Below are 23,823 nucleotides of genomic sequence, written 5' to 3' on the forward strand. Positions count from 1 at the left end.
GAGTCCAATATAGCTATAAACATATGGCTCACACTATGAAATGTTCTTTTTTTCCTTTCCCAGGGAGTTTTGAAGAAATGTACGAGAACATATGTCCAGTCCTAGGAATCTCTGCCAGATTTTTTTTTTCTCTAAATTGTGGTTTGAGATTTCAAATCATTAACTGGATACATCTGTCTGAGTATGTTTTCCTTTTCAAAAAAAGAAAATTTGAAAATAGCTACCCAAAAGACATAGTTCAGTATTCTTAATTTTCCATAACGTATTTAATATCCTCAACCTTTAAAATTAAACTGACATTCTCTGAGCTGTGTGCAGTCATTTTGTTGGTGGCCATGTATTCCCTGGGTATTGGGTGAAAATAAGGAATTTATTTTCCTGTATGTTGTTTAAGCATATATTTGTGTATAATTCTTAGTAAACCTGTAGGTTTAAGGAAAACAGCCTTCAAGTTAGAGTCAAAGGATTGATTTTTAAATCCTGCTGCTGTCACTAACTGTGTGGCTTTGAGCAAATCATATAACCTAACAGAGCCTCAGTTTCTTTATGTATGAAATGAATAATAATAATAGTAATAATGCCTGCCCTTCCTATTTCACAAGGTTACTGTGAAACTCACATGAGATAACATGTATTAAAATGCTTTGAAAACTGTAAGAGCTATTAGAACTGCATTGCCTCAGTCTGGGATAAAAGGAGATGACAATAACTAATAGCAAAATCACCATTTATTTGGCTCAAACCCTATCTACTCTGCTAGAATTTTAGCTCCCTCAAATTCACAACTAGTTCTGGGAGTCACCTGGGGATGCTCAGCATATGCTTGGGAATGGATCCTGTTGGATTCTTCATGGATGCTCTTGTTCCTTCTCTGTGGCTCACTGCTGTGGTCTCTCCTCTGCTGCTCTTGCAGCCAGTGCTCAGTGACTCCATGGTGATAGCCCCTGATGCCTCTAATGTCCTCGCCAAAAGGAAATACAGTCATCCCCGTGCAGCCACTCTTAACACCTGTCAACTGTGAAGTTCTCTCCTACATCTTCTCTCATAGTATCTCAACATGGGGAACATAACTTTCTCATTTGTTTGGGCTCATTAGGGCACTAAGTGAGGAGGAACATCAGGGGATGGCTGAGACTGAGGTGTTCTCTAAAACTGTATTCGAACGTTTCTGTCCCAGAGTTTGTACACATTATTTAAGGTTATAGTAGAGACTGCAAGCTGAATGGTCCAATGACGATGTGACCTTTAGGAAGCCTCTGGCTTCCTTTGTGAACTCTAACCATACTGTTACTGTGTTTAAAGATCATTGGCAGCCGAGCTCTGGGTGGGGAACTGAAATAAGAAAGGTGTTGTCATAATAACGCCTGGACAGCTGCACCCCACAGACTGTGGGGTGCCAGAAAACTGGCTACCTCAGAGCAGAGTAGAGAAAATGGAAATAAATACAAATATAAGCTTTTCAGTGAGCTGTGGGTCAGAGAATGCCACAAGTGGTCTGGCAGATCATGGTGCAGCTCTTTGTTTCATGAGCTACATGCAGCAGTGGTTTTTATGACCTCTTTTTGTAGCTTTTCAGCCCCAGGATTCAGCCATGGTAAGGTGGAAAGTTTCTGGTACTAGCTCTGTTCTGCTAACAATGGTCCACTTTCCTCCAAACCCATTGATTATTTAGACATGAAATAAATCTATGCATCTCAACTCTTTGCCTCAGAAAATGAAATCTGTCCCAGGAAAAGTTCAGATGCAGTAACCTGCTTGGAACTAGGGATGCTTGTCTTAAAACCCTGCACACATGGCAAACACTGTTTTATTTAGATTGAGCTGACTGGGGGAGTGGACCTGATAGGGATATGGGCATGATGAGCTAAAGCCACCAACTGGCGCTACCTTCAAGAATGGGTCCTACCTTCCAACTATGGCACCATACAGTACACTCCAAAGCAAGGATTGTAGTTAACAGCCATACTTTCTTAATTACCTAGTTTCATCCTGAAAGGTAGACCCCTCCGTTAATTCTATGTGCATTGATTTTGACCTTCAACTTTAAATAGAGCAGAAAGTAAACATTTTTTATTCCCCTCTTCATTAATATTTACTTCATTAATGAGGAAAATGGGTAGCGTTCTGTGATATAGTACTCCTGTGACAAAGGAGTAGTCCCAGGAAAATTTTTGGAATCAAATCAACAAGTATGTATTGAGTGTTGACATAATACATGAAAATGCTGTTTTAGCTAAGAGCACAACTTCTGATGATTAGTTTTGCTGACATTTTAATCTTGCAGATGATAAGGTAGAATGATGAGGTAGAATTATAGGCTTAATTTTGACCTTCATGGGGATTGACTGATGATAACATTGGAAAAAGGTAACTAGGTTATCTTAGAGTCTCTATTAGCCAAGGAAAAGAAGAGAAGGTCTTCAAGGAGTTGAGGCATCATTTGAGAAAATGATTAAATGAAAAGCTATAACAGTTTTATTGTGTCTAGTTAAAATAAAGAATATATAGTATTATCAAGAAAGGAATAGTCTACATGGGGGGTTAGAATAAGGGAAACTAAGAAAAGATGTGATTATTGTACCACTAGCTATCCATCAGAGAGGGAGTTGGAGTCAGTCATTATAAATTTAGTCTGTTTAGCACACCCTACTGTGGAGGAGGAAGCAGGGAGCTTCAGAACTGTAAGGCATCAGCCATTAAAACAGATTCTGTGTTTGCCAAGCAACCTTCTCATTGTAACCAGAGTTTGCAGGCAGAGTTTCCAGTGATGACTAGGTTGCATGAAAATTTGTTTTATTTTTTCTGATTTCAAACAATATTTTATATATTCAGTTTCTTGTTTGGTGAATATGTGTAATTCTCTTAAGTTTAATCAATTTTGCATATTTATAAGAAGTTTTAGGACCTACCGAGTAGTACAATCTCTGTCTCTAGCTTACATTCCTGTAACTTCAACAATGACCATAGAGGAAGATCTCCAGTAATCTCTAATTTAAAGAGAAGATAGAAAGATTGATTGATAGATTAAAACTTAGTGAAAAGCTCTCAGTTTAACTCTTAGTTCATTAATACATAATAAACTAAAGTTTACAAAAATATCAAGTGTGTCAAGTGTAGCATGTTAGACATGGATTATTTGCCCATAAACCAATCTGTTTAACTAGTTTAACCTTAAAACAAACAAAAAAATGTGGAGCAGGGTGGTGAGAGCACCAAGTGGATGGTGCTGAACATGAGAAGGCCGCCCCCACGATCCAATCACCGCCTAACAGGTCCCACCTCCAACACTGCGGACTACATTTTAATATGAGATTCTGGGGGGGCAAACATCCAAACTATATCAAGTGATAAACTCTCCTTCCACTGAAAATGTATATTGATTTCTGAATGCTAAATTAAACTTTGTATTCTACATTAGTGACGTATTCAAGTGTCAGCACTGTTTATTATAAATTGTAAGCATTTTTCCACTTCCTTTTAGGATGAAAATGAGCAAAAGAGGTTTTAGATGAAAGCAGGAGAGGTCCTCAATTTATTTTAAAATAAAAATGGAGGCTGGGTGTGGTGGCTCACACCTGTAATCCCAGCACTTTGGGAGGCTGAGGCGGATAGATCACCTGAGGTCAGGAGTTTGAGACCAGCCTGGCCAACATGGTGAAACCTCGTCTCTACTAAAAATACAATAAAGTTAGCCAGGCGTGGTGGCATGTGCCTGTAGTCCCAGCTACTCGGGCACAAGCTACTTGAGGCACAAGAATCACTTGAACCCAGGTGGCAGAGGTTGCAGTAAGGCAGGATCGTGCCACTGCATTCCAGCTGGGTGACAGAGCGAGACTCCATCTCAATAAAAAGGAAAAAAAAAAAAAAAGTATAGTTAAAAAGCAGTATTTTTCAAATTGAGGAACAATTGTTTCCTATGCCTAAAGAATCTTTCTGGTTATACTTACTTCAGAATTAAGGGAAGAGAATCAAAAACGACTCTTTCTTGAGACTCCTAGTGAATGGTCTAAAAGTAAGAAACAACCTTTAAAAGGAGCAAGAGATGAGTAACTTCTACACACCAAATACACAAAAGCATGCACACACACACACACGTTATTGTAGATTAATGATAGTGTATATTGAGTGCAGGGACTCGCAGCCTCAAAATGTTACGTTTTTCATAGTTTGCTGAATTAGATATTATCTATTGATGAAATCTAAATATAACAAGGCTTTATATTAAACTGCAGATGTTGAAAACATGGCTGATACAGAGAAAATGCAAGTGAGTTATTCATAGACATTTCATTTTTATTTTTAAAATCCATTTTTTAAAGTTACTGGAAAATCACTATGGAAATTCATTATTCTCATATTTTCTGTGATGCCAAGCACCTGACCCACATAGCTACCCTGGAAATATTTTGTAAAATTACTCTAAGAATAACTCTAATCATCGCAAGCCTGTAATCTGAATGTGAGTATATGTGATCAGAGCAGTTCTACAATGTAGGTGAACCAGTACTGTCCTTGATGTTAGAGGATTTTAAAGCTTTCTTGGGAAATGAGCTACCCAAGAGGAGAAATTAGTCAAAAATATATATCAAGGCCCATCCATTTAAATGTTGACCTTCCTTCTTATTAGAACTATTACAAATTCTACACCAGTAAACTGAGAGGAATGATGCAGAATAGGGGGTTTTACCTCAATACAATGGCATTTCTTTCTTACTAAATCTTAATATCAAGGCTTTGTGTATTATAAATACTACTTCTGTGTGCTCTACCCAGTGGCTTCATCTCACAATGACAAACCAGAAAAGAGCTAAACTTTAAGATGCTGCCTTCAGCCTGATGGTGGCAAATGAAAGCTTGTAATTAAAGGTAGCTCAATTTGTGTTGGGCTGAAGCTTTCATTTGGGATAAGTGTCCAGTCCAGTTGGCCCAAAATTCAGACTCCCTCTCTGGGCTGTTTCTGTGCTCCAGAGGGTCTCTTTTCCTCTCTTCGTTTCTCTGTAGCACCCAGGTGACACAAGGATTGTGCACCCTTGAGGAACATGTTGTAGGTGGTTCTGGCCTGCTTACCTCTGTCTCTGCTGCCTCCTCCTGGTTCTGGGTAAGGTGTTCCTGTCTTCCCAAGTATCCTGGCACCCTTTCATCTGCTGCTGAAGGAACCCCTGCTGCAGTAACTTCTGTTCAGTTCTCTTGCTGCCTTTGGGACCAATAGTCCTTTCCACGCCAGCCCCACTTTGGGGACTCATCTCTACTTTGGCTCTCACTGGTACTGTGGATCCTCTGAAGCCTGCTTGTCTACAAGACCCTGTCCTGTCTTAAGCCTTCCCTCCCACAGAGTTGCCACATGTCATCCTATTCCTTATTACTGTGACCCCTGGCAGGCCACTGGCTCTCAACTCTTCGCTACCATCCATGTTCCCCACTGGAAGCATGTGGAAACTTCTGGGCTCCCTGGCTCCACCCTACAGCCAAGGGAGACTGCATAGCAGATGTGGAAAGGGAAATTGTCTCTAGTTGTCCTGCCTAAGTACACTTCAGCATGGTTTCTCTTTTACATGGCAACCACCTTCTATTGGATAATCTCCTCCAAAGCTGGGAAATGGAGGCTGCGCACAAACCCATTCCTTCATCTGCTTTTGTTACCTTCTATCCCCTTGTTCCCTCCAGGTTTTCCACCTCTCCCTAGTAGAAGAGCGTCTACTTCCCTTTTCTGTGGAAGAGGAACATGTCCTCCTCCACAGAATATGGAGCCATGTAGACTTAAGTTGTCCTGTTGCAGTTTTGCCATTGCACCTTAAAGTAGCGGTTTCTCGTTGTCTGAACAAGTACCCAGGGTTCTTTATCCTGCATCCGAAAAAATTAAGGAGCATGGACACAAGCGTGGGGGTGGAGTGAAAGTTTAATAAGCCAAAGAAAACACTTCACAGCGGAGAGGGGAGTTAGAGTGGATTGCCGAGTTACAGCTGACTCCAAAAGCTTTTGTAAGAAACTCTTCTCATCTCTGTAGCAGTTTGAGTAACTTCTTATATCAGTAAAGCTGTCTGTGCAACTCCCCTTATCTTACACAGCTGTGCTAGGCAAGCACAAAGCGCCACTTCTCTTTTTTGTATAATTGGGTTTGTTTTAGGTAAGCCCCCATCCCTGTGCGAGTTTCCATGGAGCCCACCATGTATATGCCTGAAAAGGAGAGGAAACTTTTTCCTGGGAACTTGCTAATTATACAAAGAACAAAGGACGGTGTGCTGGACGCTGTCAGCTTCTCTGTGTGCAGGTGCAGCCTGAGTTTTTGTCCCAGGTTGTTTTGTTTTTGCCCATTGCTGTGCCTTTTCAGGCAGACCACTTCTACACTCTGAAGTTTGCCCCAACTGATTTTTCTTTTCCCTCACCTTCATTCCCCACTTCAGAAGTGGAAACTCTAACTGCTGTTAGGGAGGTTGGGCATTGATCTTTCTGGCTCTTTCTTGCTGGAGAGGGGCATTGTGTGAGGAACAGCAGCTAGGATTCCTCCCGAGGCTGGTTTAAGGGTCCTCAGAAAAAAGGTGCATTTATGTGTGGTTCCATTTGCATTACCATTTGGAGCTTGATAGCCTCTCGATGAAAAAAAACAATTTTGGTTATTAGAGAACATGTATTAAAATGAGACAAGGAAGGAGGTAAGGACGGCTTAAAAATCGTGAGGCTGCTGACATGCCCTGATAACTGGTGGCTATAGTTACGTCTGTTAAGATTTGGGTATATGGGGCTTGGCTTTGGTTAGCTTGCTTGGTTTTACCTTCCCAAAAAGGAAACCTCCAGGTTATGGGGGCACTTTATTTACTCTTATTACCTGGCAGACTTTGTAGGATAATTGCCCAGAACTAGAATATTGTTCCAGATTTTGACATTACCCATCCCTTTCTGTCTCTGAGCTGCAGCCAGAGGTCGCTGGTTGGTTTACAGGAATAAACAGGGTTAGTCTAAAACGTAGGCAAGAACTTAAAAATAACTAATGAGACTAGAAATTAATGACAACTGTATGATAAGTTTGAAACATAATTTCCCTCTCTCCAGTCTTCCTTTTTGTAAAAAACAAATCATGATAGGACTGAGTTGTTTGCAAAATAGACTTTAGTTTTAAACTTGGTCTGATTATTGACATAAGTGTAGCAAGAATCCTTATTTTTACATAGGCCTTTTAGATTGGCTTTGATGGAACTTTGTTGCACAAGGAATCTTAGGACTTTCTAAAGCTGATCCAGGCGTGGTGGCTCATGCCTCTGATCCCAGCACTTTAGGAGCCCAAGACAGGCAGATCACCTGAGGTCAGGAGTTCAAGACCAGTCAGACCAACATGGCAAAACCCCGTCTCTATGGAAAATACAAGAATTTAGCTGGGCATGGTGGCAGGCACCCATAATCCCAGCTACTTGGGAGGCTGAGGCAGAAGAATCCCTTGAGCCTGGAGGTGGAGGTTGTGAGCCACGGTCATGCCACTGCACCACTCGGCCTGGGCAATAGAGCGAAACTCTGTCTCAAAAAAAAAAAAGTTACATCCTTTACTTATGACAAGTTAGGAACCCTGTACAGGGGCTGTGTAGACAAGGTATGAGACCAGTTTCCCAGGGGGCTTTTATTGGCTCTGCAAGTCAAACTTGACTCTTTAAAGGGAAACGCACTCTTCCAGTCAAAGCCTTAGTAAAACAACCAGTTTTTCCAATTGTGTACTGTTGCAAAATAAAGTGGATTCTTACTGCATTGATGCAAACGACTATATTGTTATAAGTCAAGAATACTTATAACCAGTTTCTGAATTCTAGAGAAACCAGGCAGAGAGAAACAAGCATGTTCCAAATTTTGTTCACAGGAGTATACCTTACTTAGTTGTTAAAAGTTGTAGCTAACTTGAAAGAAAGTTTTCTTGACTCTGAAAAACAAAACAAGAATTAGCAGTGTTGAAAGCAAAAATCAAAAAGGTTCTTTTACTTTTCTATTAGTTTAGTCCATTCCATTAACTCTTGTTCTGCTTAATATTTGTAAACATTTCAGCTTTTCATGAGTCGTGTACATTTTTTCTAATATCAGAAACCTACATTCGAGAGTACCTATTAAAGTTCCACAGTGATTATAAACCGTTTTTTGAAGAAGATTAAAATAAGACAACGATTGTCTGTAAATGACAGAATGTCTAGGGTGGTTACAGTCAAGAACTTGATTGACAAAGTTGGTTATTTCCATGGCATACAATAACCCAACATAACAACCTTAATTGTGATTGATAGCTCATATTCAGACATTAGAGCCTTAGATATCCCATACAATTTTGGACATATGTTAATATTATTCCCTAAAACATAACCTGAAGAGTATTAGACATCATTTTGACAATCCCGTGTACCTAAACATGTTAAATGATCCTGTTTACCTCTCTTCTGCATGCTCCAGGGGCCCTCTGTAGCACCCAAAAGCAAGGGGTCAGGAAAGACAACCTTGAGACTGAAGTTTAATTTTGGGAAGCCTGTGAAATATGTAAGAGGTTTAAAACACTGGCTATTATGAAACAAAATTTTACCATAAGTCATTTGTTTTGCCAAAACAATGACTCAAAACTTTGAAAAAACCAAAACTTTTCATTAGCCCTTACTACTACATGAATAGAGAGCCAAATTTCACCCTTGCATTAGTCTACTATTAATGTTAACCCCAATTTTTAATGAAACTTTATAGACAATCCTATTCAATCTTAACCAGTTTGATCATGAGGTGAGATTTTTACATTTTTTTTATGGTTATTTTATAACCCTTTACAAGTTTTACTAAAGAGTAGGTCAACATCACCCAGCGTGGTGGCTCAAGCCTGTAATCCCAGCACTTTGGGAGGGTGAGATGGGCAGATCACGAGGTCAGGAGATCAAGACCATCCTGGCTAACGTGGTGAAACCACATCTCTACTAAAAATAGAAAAAAAACTAACTGGGTGTGGTGGTTGGCACCTGTAGTCCCAGCCACTCTGGAGGCTGAGGCAGGAGAATGGCATGAACCCAGGAGGCGGAGCTTGCAGTGAGCCAAGATCACGCCACTGCACTCCAGCCTGGGCGACAGAGTGAGACTCCGTCTCAAAAAAAAAAGGAAAGAAAAAAAAAGAGTAGGTCAGCATCATAAGACAACCTTGTTGTGCTTTTATTTCAAAGTTTCATTTACAGAAAAAATAATAATAATACCCTTTTGAATTTAGTAATATGTTCACACACACAGTTTCCTTTGCAAGATTAATGTTTACAGTCTTTTCACAATTTGCTTAAACCTTCTGCTTTATTTTATTTAATTTAAGACAATCCTAGGCAAAATGGACATTTCCATGCCTTCTTATAATCTTTTAAGTAAAAACACATTTTGCTGTTTTTACAAACCTTGCATGCAAATCCATGTTCAGTAGTCTCAATTACATGTCATAATGGTAACTCTTAGCAATTTTTAACTTTAATGTAAAGCCTGGTAAGTTGTTTTAATTATGTGCTAGGTGCAGATAAAGTCTGATTCCTTTTAGCATAGTTAGGAGTATGGTCACTTCCATTTGTTCCCAGGCCATACTAATTGTGAAGCAGGCAAGTGGACAGTTTTTAAAAGGCCAGAGAAGCAGTTTGCAACCTTAAAACATTTAGCAAACCTAGCATCTGACCTGCATAATAAATTAAATTAGACCACATTTTTACACCTTGAAGACATTTGTATTTTACCAGTAATTCCTAAGTCTGTTTTTATTTTAAATATTAAAGTCACGTGAACTGAAATGTACTACAGCTTTTACTTTTACTGCAAAATATTTTATTTAAGTGCTAATTTTTCTTAGGCCAATTAATTAGAGCTCTTTTTATAGACTTCACATATATATCACATATATGACTGCACAGACAGTCACAAGGAGATCTAGCAGCTCAGGGTGGAGCCCTTTTAAGAACAGGGCTAGGAATACAGTTTTCAGGGCCTAATAAACAAGCATAGCCAGAAGACAAAGACAGATTTTGAAAGGGACTTATCCACCTCTAATTCCAGGGGTTCCATGAGGAGAACAGGGATTTCTCCAAAATGGGATTTGTGGCAACTTATCTGTTTTCCCAAGGAATCCCAGGCCACCAGAAGTCATTCTAGGGTCTTTCATGCATGCACCAAGAATGACAAGACACAGTGGAAAAAAGTAATTCAGTCGACTGGGGGAAAAAAAAAAAAAAAAGCTTTTTCCAGAAAAACAATATCTATGAAGAGAAAAACATAAAGGCCTTTTACATATACCCATAGCTCAGATATCCACTTTGAAGTAAGCTGAGCATTCTTTAAGAAAATCCTTTTTCATTAATTAAAACTTTACAGAGAATATAAACGGTGATCCTCATCATTCCTTTTACTAGTTTGCACCACTATCTTTTCCCAATCATGTTCAGGTTCTCCAGTTCCCTTTCGGAAAAAGTGACTCAGCTCAAGCAAGGGCAGGTTTTCCTCTGGACCACAGATCCCTCCAGTGCCAAAGCTTGATATTTGAGGAGGTGATTGTCTCTTAGCCAGGGACTTTCCTTAAAGGACAGCACTCCTGCTATATTGTATGGGGTGTAAACAGTTGTTTCCCATGGTTAACCCAGTGGCCTCTGGCACCAACAAAGCCGCCATTGTAACTGCTTAGAGGCAGGCTGACCAGCCTTTAGCCACCAAGTTAAGTTCCTCACTTAGGTAACCCACTGGCTGTTGAGCTGGACCTCAAGCTTCAGCCAGAATTCCCAGGGCCATTTCCTTCTTTTCTGATACATAGAGACGGAATGCTTTTCCTTTGGGAAGACTGGGGGTTGATGCTTTAAGTAAGGCTTGTGTTAGCTGGTTAAAGGCTTTTTGAACCTTAGGTTCCCAGGTTAGTGAGAGAGTTTTAACTGCTTGAGTTTCTTTATGTGGTGGTATAAAGGGCAAGCTATTTCACAGTATCCAGGTGCACACAGTCTGCAAAATCCACTAATGCCTAAGAATCCCCTCAACTGTGAAAGGAAGTGGGTATCCTTTCCTCGCCTGATGCTCTGGTCCCTTCTGATAAGACTAGACCTAGGTACTTTACTGAAGTCTGACAGAGCCGAGCTTTAGATTTTGAGACCCTATATCCCCTTTCAGCTAAGAAATTGAGGAGAGCCTCAGTGCCTTCCTGAGACTTCCTTGGTTGGGGGACAGAAGAGAGTGTTATTTATGTACTGTAGAGTTTCAACTCAAGGGTGAGAAAAATTAGAAAGATCTTTGGACATGGCCTGTTTCAGCAACTTCCTTCCCATATTAAGGGCTGTCTGAGTAATAAACTTGTTCTTTATTTGATAAAAAGGTTTAAGGATTTTTATTTAGCTTTTGATCTATTGTGGAAAGCTTGGAGGAGTTAATAGGTTTAGCTCTAATGCCCTGCAAGTTCTCCAATATACACATTTGAAAGATTTTCCTTCCCCATTTTCTGATGCTATCATCATGGTCTCATTTAGAGTCCTCCATGGGCACTGCTATTTTCCCCTCTGGCTTTTCCATCCCTGGAACATCCAGGAGACTTTAAATACTTGGGTTAAATCTTGGAAGGCCTCTATACAGGAGTGAAGTTGGGGCTTGCCCAGAGTGAACTTTAGGGTCTGAGGGCTACAGGAGATCCAGGCTGCGCTCAAGGGTAGTGCAGGCTTGAAGATGGGGTGTTACCCATGTAGAAGAGACAAGAGAAGAGGCATCCCTCAGTCTCCTTCTCTTCAAAGTGACCCAAGATGGAGGGAAAGGCTGGAGGGGCATTCCCCTTCACCCGCTTCCTCCCGTCCTCTGAGTCCCAGTGACTGTCATAGGTACCGCCGCATGATTGCAAGTATGACCTTCACTTATGGTCCTGGAGAAGCTAGTTGGCATAACTAGTCATGCTCATCTGCTTGTGGCCCTGGCCCTTCACCCTTGCTGGTTTCCTAGACCTACTTAGCCAGTAAGGTTCCCAGTGTACCCTAAGGGTCCAGGAGACATTGTATTTGGGCAAGACACTTGAATGGAATGGAGGAAGTCTTTTAATATTATCTCTGGCTTCCCTTGCTATGGCCCTAGTGAAACACTGAAATCCCAGAGAATGGGACCAATTGACTTCCAAACATAAAATCCCCTTTTTGTTTAAATGCCAATGTAGTTGGATGTAGAACAGGTGCCTCAAAAAAGAACATAGGAATTGAATGGCTGTCCTCTTGACTGTTAAAGATGGAGCTTTGATATTTACAGGTGGGGCATGGAGCCTGGTCCCTAATAGAGGCACATAGGAGGGAGGGGAATCCGGGAATTAGAAGTTTTCGACAAACAGCGGAATCCGGGAACTAGAAGTTTTTGACAAACAGCCAACGAGACTCCCTATGGAGAAGAAAATCCCATCCCACTAGGTGACACTGTAGGATCCGAGATGTTATGTAAAAACTGACTCACTCCAGGCAGAAGTTAGAAAGAGAGGTTTGGGGGTTAATAGGCTGTCCTCATAGTATGCCTCCCAGCAGAAGAAAATTAACTTGTCTTATAAAGGGACTGTTTAAACATTGGACAGTGCTGAGCTTTTACATGGAGGGAAGAAAACCCAAAAGGAGAAGGAAACAATCCGAATGGGGAGGGAAGAGGATTTTTACTTGGGGTGAAATATCCCCTTATATAGTGCCATCAGTGTCTATCATTGAGGATGAAAAGCCCTTACTAGGTGAAAATTTAGACTGATCTTGAATTCCCTGTCTCCAGGAAATCACAAAGACAACAACTGTTTGTCTTGGTAATCAGGAATGTAACTCCAAGAGTTGTTATGTTTGTCAGTTGGTGTCTTAGTAATCAGGAATGTAACTCACCAACTGACTCTACCCAGCAAGATTATATCCCTAGGCTGCAAAAACATCTGTAACATTGCATACAAAGAAGGGATAAGAGGCATGATAGCCATGAAAAGAAAGAAGGAAAAATGCAGTAGGAAAAGACTGGAAATCCTTGTGCCCATGCCCTGATAGCTGTCAGGGACTGGAGATAATACTGAGGGGTAGCCCCAGCCAAAAACCTTCATTTGCTGTAGGACCTCCTTCCAATCCCATGAGATGTCTGGGCCCTTCGTGAAAGGAAACGTTTGGAATAGACATGAAGCCTCAGAAATGGAAGTAAAAGGTTAGAGGTCTGCTCTTACTCACCCTTCTGATGATCCCTTCTTCCTGCACCTAAATATGTTGTAGTTTTGCCAATGCACCTTAATGTAGCAGTTTCTTGTTCTCTAAACTAGTACCTGGGTTCTTTGTCCTGCATCCAAGAAAATTGAGCATGGACACAAGGATGGGGGTGGAGCAAAAGTTTAATAAGCGAAAGAAGAAATGCTCCACAGCAGAGAGGGGAGTCCGAGTAGTTTGCCGAGTTACAGCTAAATCCAAAAGCTTTTATAAGAAACTCTTCTCATCTCTGTAGCAGTTTGAGCAACTTCTCTTATCAGTAAAGCTGTCTGTGCAACTCCCCTTATCTTATGCAGCTGTGGGTATGCCTCTAGGCAAGCACAAAGCGCTGCTTCTCTTGTTTGTTTAACTGTGGGTTTGTTTTAGGTAAGCCCCCATCCTCCTTGTGCCAGTTTCCATGGAGCCCACCATGTATATGCCTGAAAAAGGGGAGGAATCTTTTTCCTGAGAGCCCACTGATGAACAAAGGGCTTCTGTACTGGACCATGTCTGCTTATCTGTGTGCAGGTGTAGCCTGAGTTTTTTCCCCGTTTGCTTTAATTGTACCTGTTGCTGTGACTTTTCAGGCAGACCGTTTCTGCAGTCTGAGTTTGCCCTAACTGATTATTCCTTTCCTTCTCCCTCAGTTCTAGAGGATGTCTCAAAGTAGAAAGATTGTGGGGTGGAGAGTAGACATTACTGAGAACAAAATATAAGAGGCATTTCAAAAATATTATCCCCAAAGCAATTCAGGAAAGAATTATGGAGAAGTTGTTATTTGTTATATGCTGGAAATATGGTAGTGAGCAAAATAGCTGAGGCTCCTGTCCTTAATGAGCTTACAGTCTTGAAAATTTTGTAGGAAAGATTTCTATGCAAGGGCATAGAGGTATATACAAAAGGATGATAATTGAAACATTATTATGAAATCAGCAGAAATGCCCATCAATAAGGAAATAATTCAGTAGACTGGAACAGCCATACTATGGAACAGCCGTACTATGGAATATTCAATAATGTATTGAAACATTATTATAATGTTTTCATTCTTATTAAAAGAATTATGTAAGTCTTATACATGCTCACATGGGAGAAAAGTCTATACGTACTCATCTGAACGTGTGTTCTGTATACATACCAGATATGTCGACATGAGTAGACAAAAATCTTAAAAAATATATTAAGCCAACTATGAACAATGATTTCATGTAGGAGATGAGATTTGACATGTACTAGGGGACGTCTTTCTTCCTCAGAAAAGGGAAGTAGAAGCTCTTTTAGGGAGAGGTGGAAAATCTGGAGGGAACAACAAAACCTGCTGAAGAGAGGCAGGGAGGGAACTTTCACCTTTATGTCATAAACTTGTATGTTGTTTGAATTTTAAACAACAAACTATGCATTACTTTGTAATTCTTAAGACAAATAATATAAGAAAAATACATACCAATGGAGTTACTCTGGCACACAACCTGGTTTACGTTTTTTAAATTATTATTTCTAAACTATACATTGGTGAAAGGAGATGGAAAAATATACAACACACAGCACAAAATTATGCTCTATTCCAGCTGTGTTGTCCCCTGTCCTCTGTAAGAACGCAAGGCCTGCAGATGTTCCCCAAATTGAGATCCCTAGGACAGCAAAGGGATCCCTCACCACCTTCTGCACCTTCACCCCACCCTTTTCCTCCCTCCTTCAGCCCCTTTATGTTTCTAACTCTGTCCTGTCTCCCATTCAAAGTTTCTATCTTGCCCTTTTCCCCAAGTCGCTGTCTTCTGCCTTAGAAGCAAGTCCCAAATTTCCTTTCATATTTTACGGATTTTCACCAATTCTGGTGTCTGTTGTAAATCAAAATTGCTGTCTTTCTCACCCCGTTCTGCTGTTTTAAGCCCAGTAGTTAGAGTCAGAGGAAGAAAAACGTTGCCTGAGTCCCTATCTGGATTATAGTTTTTTTGGGGGTTTGTTATCCCTACCCATCTAAAATTAGGCATACCTTGCTCTGCCTGCTTTAGTTTCTCTCCAGAAACATTACATCTTCCTACAAGATCTGTTTTCCCTACTACTGTGTTTTTGAACTTATTCTGAAAGAGTGTTTGGTCCCTCCCAACTTTGGGTTACACTGCAAAGTACTCTTTCAGAATCAAAATGAGTCTTTTTACCAGACCCTGTTTGGGGTTTCTTTTATTTAGGAAGAGTCTTCTGGAAACTGTACTCCTGCTACAGTTGTTTCAAATAGTTGTGTAGAACAACTAAGCTCTTTAGCTAATCTAAAAGCTCTAAATAATATTAGCACTTTGTTCATTCCACAGTAAATTTCTGAATGCTTGCTATATGCCTCAGGTCAACCTGTTTAATTTTTTTCTGAATATTTTAGTCAAACATAGTAATATAATGTGTTTAGCTTTCAAATGTAGTAATATAATGGTTTATTTATAGCAAGTGAAATAAATCTCTTGTGCCAAAAGCTCATTTCAAAAAGGAAAATAAACTAAGATCCAGGTCATGGAAAAAAAAAAAAGCCAACCACCCGATAGCTGTAAATACTCTCTTAAGCATCCTCAGCATAAATTCACAAAATAGTTCTTTTTATTACAGAATAAGTGCTGGTTATGCAGTAGCTTTATCTAGGAGTAACTTTATCTCATAACAGCTTCTCTCTTTTATCTTGTGTTTCCGTTAAATATTGAAGGCTATATTTCATTCACTTACCATAGTTAAGTCGATAATATGTAGTCCAACCAGAAAATATAGTCAGCTTGGAGCCAAGCATTGTAGATTACCTGTAAATAAATACGATGAAATTTTCTCTTTACAGATGCAAGTATTGGCATTATGATGAAAACTTGCTCACTTCAAGCGTTGTCATTGTCTTCCATAATGAAGGATGGTCAACCCTCATGAGAACAGTCCACAGTGTAATTAAAAGGACTCCAAGGAAATATTTAGCAGAAATTGTGTTAATTGATGATTTCAGTAATAAAGGTAATGGCTGTAAAACTCACATTTTGTCCATAAAATAAGTTAAGCATGAATAATTGCACAAATATGGTTTCGAAATAATTATCTTTAAAAAATTAATTGCATCTATTGATAGCATCTGTTATCAACAAGTTGACACTGTGCCGAGCATTGTTGTGAGTTATTTTGTTTAATACTGACAGTAATCCTTGCAGTAGGTACTATTATGTCCGTTTTACACGCTCACAGATGTACAAGTAGTACACAAAACTTTGGTTGTACACAAAAATTTGGTAAAAGTATACCACTGATTGTAATGCTAGAAGTGAATGGCTTTATAAAAAAGCTTCCTCCAAAATGTAATTGAACGTTCTTACAGTCTGGATAAATCTTTGCTGGTTTTGCAAGGACATGATTCCAATCGTGAAACTGTACACATATGTTAGCATGAATACATAGAAATATGACCTGTTTTTCCCTTCGTCTCTGTGCAGCTGATCCTTTTATTAACTAGTCATTTTTAAGTACACTAGAGAATGTATAGCTTTAAAATTTTTAGTCGTATCAAATGCATTTAGAGGCTTTAAGATACATTAAAACTTTTTTCAGTTCTCATGTTAATGTCAAATCTAAAAGCTTTTAGGCACAACGTTTTTTGTATGTCCATTTTGTTGCAAATTTCTATGACAGTAATGTTTTCATTAAAATACTATTTCTATCTTAAGACAAATGATATTGTTGGTACAATAATAATTTACATGTACAAAAATCTAAATCTATAAAATAACTTTTCAAAATCCCCCAATTTTACTAATTTTAAGAACCTCTGTATTATTAATACCAGTAAAAGTTTATCATATCCTAAAAAAAAGTGAAGATACACCAAAAGGTATTTAGCATCCTAAAATACCTGCTTTGCCAAAGAAAAGAACACAATTTCAGACCTCAGAGTATTGTGTATTTTTTTACTCTTGTCTTTTTTTTTTTTTATCTTTACTTCTTTTACAAATCTCTAATGACGACAATCGTGCAGGGTCCCTTGAATTTAGAGCAGGCAGAGAAGTTTGGGCTACCCTTGAACAAAAGTACAGCTTTAATAAGTTTTTTCAATTTCAAAACAACCTTAAAATCAACCTTAAAATCTCAGTCCTATCCTTAGTAAAATTACATACTGTTTGGTTAATCAGACTTGAGTGATAATTTGGTATGTACTTTCCCTAATATATTCAGAAAGTAAAACTTTTAAGATAACGATTTTTCTTTTGAAGACAAAATGTATATAAAAGGAGCTAACTCATAATAACACTTGGGTTTCTGGGCATTATAGTATTCTCTATAAAGGTTTGGAGCTTTTAACAATAGAGCAAATTACTCCACACATGTGTGCATCAGCTAACTGTGGCTGAGTTGGTCCGAAATAAAAGCAAACCCACACTCTCAGTGGCTGGCACAGTGAAGGGTTAGCTTTTGCTCAAACTACACGGTCCCTGCGGGTCAGCGCTAGCTCTGCTCTCCATTCTCAGTGCAGGACCCAGGCGTGCAGAACAGCCTCAGTTCGGACACTGCCCGCAGAGGGGCAGTGGGAAAGAAGACACACACAAGCGGCCTCTTAACGCTTCTATGCGCGTGACTGATGTCATTTCCACCCACCTGTCATTGGCCAAGGCAAGTCACACAGGTCCTAGCCTGCAGTCAGAACCAAGAATCTAAACTTGAAGTATAGGCCATCAATACATTTCTGCCCATAAAAACTTAAGATGTGTTTAAGTTGCATATGCAAAAAATCCTCCTAATGGAATTCAAAAAGGCTTTAAAAAAATGATTTAGGGCCGGGCGCGGTGGCTCAAGCCTGTAATCCCAGCACTTTGGGAGGCTGAGGCGGGCGGATCACAAGGTCAGGAGATCGAGACCATCCTGGCTAACACGGTGAAACCCCGTCTCTACTAAAAAATACAAAAAACTAGCCGGGCGAGGTGGCGGGCGCCTGTAGTCCCAGCTACTCGGGAGGCTGAGGCAGGAGAATGGCGTGAACCGGGAGGCGGAGCTTGCAGTGAGCTGAGATCTGGCCAGTGCATTCCAGCTTGGGTGACAGAGCAAGACTCCGTCTAAAAAAAAAAAAAAAAAAAAAAAGATTTAGGACTGCACTGAACTTTAAAAAGAAGATGATAAAGGCTTTTTTTTTTTTTTTTTTTTTTTTAGTTAACTTGAAGGGAAAATTACTTAGGTTTTCTGAGGGGAAAAACATGATTAAGCATGAGAATTTTATTTATAATACTTATTAAAACTGGGTACCAAAATAGAAAGTTCTTTTTCTCAATTTCAGATACCCACAAGTGAGTATCTTACTAATAATATATGCCCTAAAATGAGTAAAATATTAAGTATACAGTCTGATTTGCCCATTTAACCACTAACTCATCTCTAAATACAGCAGTTTTCCTGTGATTGCATATTCATGGGCCAAATTTTTAAACAATTTTAAAACAATTTGTGTGTCCTCAAGAAGCATCTTTTAAATGATCTGCAGCTCATTCTGACTGTGGTGAGCTAATTTCATGGACTCATAGTGGTACAAACAAAAGCAGTTCTCTTATAATGGGAAGCCAAAGATGGAAACTTTGCCAGATGTGTCTGGTTTTTATAACACAAAACTTCCTCTACTAAATTACAAACACATATTATACATATATGTATGTATAATTAGAATTATCTTTATAATGTATAATTATACATTTGATGCTTAAGATAAAGAGAAAATGAGATTTTTTGATTATTTGCCAACTTGGTGGGAACCATATTCATCACATCAAGGTTGCAGCTTTCAACACTGATTGTGGTTGGGGAAAGATGGCCCAGAAACAAATATTAAATAACCTATACCCTGTGTGGATTCCAGTGAAATTGTATAGTATTATTAGTAGGCAGTGCATCTTCAGAAACCCTAACCAGTGCTTCTGCCAACAGCCAACAAAATGTTGTTCCTGAAAGCATTCAGATTTGACATTAACATGTGAACAGGAATAAAAATTTTAATATCTCTTAAAACCTTAACTGTCAATTGGAATAATCATTGTTTAGAGGGACGTTTGATAATTCTCAGACTAACCAGTTCTCTGTAGGCATATTAAACTCAAAATTAACTTAAATAATATACTTCACCTTCCTTCTTAATAGATAAAACATTCAATCTGGTCCATGTAAAATTACTGTCTACCCAATGCACCTGTTTCTTATTCTTGTTTCCTGAGAAAAATAATAATTAATTGGTTTATATTTATTAGTCTAATTTACAATATCGATTGATTTTTCTTAATAGAGCACTTAAAAGAAAAACTGGATGAATATATTAAGCTGTGGAATGGCCTAGTGAAGGTATTTCGAAATGAAAGAAGGGAAGGTTTAATTCAAGCACGAAGTATTGGTGCTCAGAAGGCTAAACTTGGACAGGTAGGAAGCATTTGATATCTACAATGTCAACATTTTGGGTTTGGTAACTAAATCATATACATTTTTAATCATTCTTCAGTTTTTTTAACTTGAAATGAGAATGCTGGCTTAAACAGATAACTTGTGTGTCAGAATTGACTATAATGCTAATGTTTATTAGCATCTAATTTTAAATTGTGTGTAATATATGATGTAACATATACGAGGAGTATTCTTTCACCTGCCTCTTTTTTTTAAGGTTTTGATATACCTTGATGCCCACTGTGAGGTGGCAGTTAACTGGTATGCACCACTTGTAGCTCCCATATCTAAGGACAGGTAACATTACCTTGCTTTTTTTCTTTCCTGGTTGAAAGTAAACCTTGTCCTGGAAGGGCAAATAATATTTTCATCCTTTGATTCCTGTTCTATTCAGTGTGTCAAGTGTACGTTAGTGTTACCCCTCATCTAGAAGCTAGACTGATACTGTGGACTGATTTAAATGTAGGCAGTCTGGCATTTGGGAGAAACTCGGGGTTCCTCACTCAAGAATCATTTTGTGGTTGGGTTATTAAGACTCCTCTATCTCCAGGCACTTTCCCTAAGAGTAATAGAAATTGCTCCCTCTAAACTGGGGTAAGAGTTCTAAACACTTGAAGAACCATGCTTTGAAATTATTCCTATTGATTTTTGTGACTTTTAAATTAGTACTTTCAATAGTAAAGACCAAGTGTTACTTGTGTCAAGGCTTTGGGTTCCTGTAGAAACGTTAAAGTTTAGAAATAGACAACTATTCCATGGAATTGTGGCAATCACCATTAAATTTCCAGAAATGTCTAAAACAATACAAGGCACCATCAGTTTTCTAGCTCCAAAGCCTTCCTTGCTTCTAGTCCATAATTAGGAAAATAAAACATGTCCGTGTGGCAAATGGCAAATGGCATGAATCAAAGGCAGAACTTTGGAGGATTTCATCATGAGAGGATTTGATGTGAAGGCCGGTCACGAACATTTTTCACATGCTGTCTGATTTCATCCTCACAGCAACCCTGCAGGATAGAGATTATTAGCCCCATTTGACTGAAGAGGATACTGAGGCTTAGAGAAATTAAGTAATTTTCCCCAAATCAGATAGCTAATAAACTGTCAGACCAAGACCTCCCTGGGACACTTTACACTGCACTGTGTATTTAGGAATGTGAAAATCATAAGAAGTGAGGAAAGTTAACTGACCAAGTGTCAGCTAACTCTCTCTAGGTGAATTCTGGCAGGCTTCTGGGTAGTAAGGAAGTGCTTTTCCAGATTCCAGTGGCAGATTCCATGAATCTGACAATGACCCTCCAGTGTGAGTTCACACCTGGAGAGAAGGAAGCACCTGTTCTAGACTCTACTTCCTCCATATTAAAGTTCTAAGCCCTGTAGGTTTTCCCTTTTCCTTGGTTTTTAAACTTAAAAGCACCTTGACCTGGATATAAGCAGCTGTCATTTTTATTTTAGGAAAATAGATTTTAAAATCCTTTCTGATGAGATGAACATTGCAACAAACAGGGTACCAGATAATCTTCGTAATGTCACTTTGACACCGAATTGGTTATAGAGTACTAGCATTTTCGTGAAGCCTAAATATAAGAGATTTTTTTGTTCCAAATTCTCAGACTACTTCTTAAGTTCTTCAGCAAGTTTTGAGGGGTTTTTTTTGCTTTTTTTTTTTTAAAGCAACAATGCCCTTTTTTTTGTTGTTGTTTTGCAATAAAAACTGTTTTCTTGCAGTTAGAGAAGTGAGGAAGATCAAGCAAAAGTACAGAAACACATTTTCATAATAACTATTTCCAAGAAATAGAAAGCAATAAAGGGTTGAGAGAACCGCTAAGAATGTGGCAAGTACTGTTGGTGACCACACACACACGTACATGCGTGCACACGCGCACGTGAGCTTTTTCATGGGTGATAGGGAAAATAACAAGCAAGAAAATCTTATAAATAACATAACATTACCAAAATAAAGTTGCCTTTAGTACCAAAGTGAAAAGGAGAAAAACTCTATTAAGCTCAATGATATAGTTCTTTGTCCCTGACAAAAGATTTGTCTGTAAGCCTAGGGAGAAGGCTCCTCTCTCCTGCCCTTACAAAAACAGGCTTTTTGGCTTTTATGGGACATTCATTTACTCTTATTTCCCATTAGATACTAAAGTCCCCCAGTGCACAAACAAATCAGCAACAAAAAGAGATAATGTAGTTAGGCATGCTGAACTAGTCTTGGGTTCTTAAATGCTTTTTCATTTTCTGTAAATGTTTCAGAACTACATGTACTGTGCCTCTAATAGATTACATAGATGGGAATGATTATTCCATTGAACCACAGCAAGGTGGGGATGAAGATGGTTTTGCCAGAGGGGCCTGGGACTGGAGTTTACTATGGAAACGTATTCCTCTAAGCCACAAGGAAAAGGCCAAAAGAAAACATAAAACTGAACCTTATCGGTAAAGACTATTACTTTATTTTCTTATGTTGAATGTTTATCTAAGTTCTTTTTTTTTTCTTCCCCATGAACTCGTATAAATGTGTGGGTCCATACGTACGCTTCCATTTGATCTTTGCTGCCATCATCAACACAATACAGAACCATTTGCACTGTGCCGCTTATAGATGTCATAAATGGCAACACATATGAAATTATACCCCAAGGGGGCGGTGATGAAGATGGGTATGCCCGAGGAGCATGGGATTGGAGTATGCTCTGGAAACGGGTGCCTCTGACCCCTCAAGAGAAGAGACTGAGAAAGACAAAAACTGAACCATATCGGTAATCACTAAATCACTTACATATTTTTCTTTTCTCCAGTTGTTGCTAACCTATTAACCTCTTGCCAAGCTAAAGATTTATTTTTAAAACTGTAGATGCTGTCTCAGATTCTGAAAGAGCATCTTTCCTTATACTGTTTCAGAGCTTTCACTCTACTCCACTTGCTCCGCTGTAATTGCTTTTACCCTAAATGCGATGTCCACTACTGAGACATACACACTTTCATTGGGGAAAGAAAAATAATGTAATATGGCATATGTTCCAAGTACAAGTAAAAAAAAAAAAAGGAAATCTTAGTTATCCTGGATTAGACATCAAATTTTATGCTTTTGATGACAGTGTCATTCTATACATTTAAAATACATAAATTACTTTAATCCAACCAAGACTTTTATTTCCACGTTCATGCCGTGGGTATAATGTTAACAATGAAGGGCACTAGCAAGAGATTTTTGGGTTTTTCTCCCCTTTTTCTGTTATGTTAACTCTCAAATATTAATTTTGTACTAAAATCTGATGAATCACAATACATGACTTTAAAAAACATTACATGGAATCCTTTATTGCTTTATTCTCAGAAAAGTGATTTATTAAAAGAAAACTCTATTCAAAAATCAGCTTTTGACCTTCTTGTGGTTCTTTCAGTAGAACAACTTATGCTACTCTCTTCTTTTGATCTTGTAATTAGAACATTTTACTGTCTCTGTAAAAAATGACCCCAAATGAAATGTTTGCTCAAATGTTAGTATAGCCTTCTCCTGAATGTGTCTAATCTCATTTTTCTGATCCTATGGTTCTGCTTTTGGTCTCTCTCTCCCTGTTACACTGCTGATAATGTTAGAGTTCTATTTTGGGAAGGTGCTTCCAATGTCATGGAAATGCTGGTGGGATTTGGGCATGTCATGATATCAAGATACTGAATGGCAAACATAAAGAAGTTATAGCACTTAATTAATTATAGTAGCTTAATTGGACATTTACCAAATTTTTTTGGTAAATTTCTTATTCAGAATAGTCCAGGAAATTACTGCTTACCTGCTTAACTTAACACATAACTGTGGGAGAAAAAAAATAAAGGGTGCTGAGCAATTTTATATTTCTGCTAATTCCATAGGCCAGTAAAAAGATTTTTTTCAGTGAGCTAGAAAAATTAAAGGGAGGTTATCTGTTAATTAACTCACTGGTGTCCATGTTAAGATGCATTTCAAGTATATACTGAGATGAATGGGAATATATTTAAAGATAAAAACACAGCTGCCAGGCAAGGTGGCTCACGCCTCTAATCACAGCACTTTGGGAGGCCGAGGCGGGAGGATCACCAGAGGTCAGGAGTTTGAGATCAGCCTTGCGAATATGCTGAAACCCTATTTCTACTAAATATGCAAAATTAGCTGGGCATGGTGGTGTGCACCTGTAATCCCAGCTACTCGGGAGGCTGAGGCAGGAGAATCACTTGAACC

The 23,823-nt window shown here is 38.9% G+C and overlaps 1 protein-coding gene across 4 annotated transcripts in view; it reads left to right on the forward strand.

Moving 5' to 3' along the window:
- GALNT7 (polypeptide N-acetylgalactosaminyltransferase 7) overlaps positions 1–23,823 on the forward strand; it is a 150,988-nt gene that overhangs the window by 102,628 nt on the left and 24,537 nt on the right. For 3 of the 4 annotated variants that reach the window (XM_033215698.1, XM_033215701.1, XM_033215700.1), the window contains exons 3-6: positions 15,991–16,157; positions 19,450–19,580; positions 19,819–19,898; positions 22,181–22,363. In XM_033215698.1, coding sequence (XP_033071589.1) covers positions 15,991–16,157; positions 19,450–19,580; positions 19,819–19,898; positions 22,181–22,363 — 561 coding nt within the window. Of the gene's footprint in view, positions 1–15,990; positions 16,158–19,449; positions 19,581–19,818; positions 19,899–21,857; positions 22,041–22,180; positions 22,364–23,823 lie in introns of all 4 variants that reach the window. The other variant, XM_033215699.1, reaches the window with a different exon arrangement.

The sequence above is a fragment of the Trachypithecus francoisi genome, unplaced genomic scaffold, assembly GCF_009764315.1.
Source record: "Trachypithecus francoisi isolate TF-2019V2 unplaced genomic scaffold, Tfra_2.0 Lachesis_group1, whole genome shotgun sequence".
Taxonomy (NCBI): Eukaryota; Metazoa; Chordata; class Mammalia; order Primates; family Cercopithecidae; genus Trachypithecus; species Trachypithecus francoisi.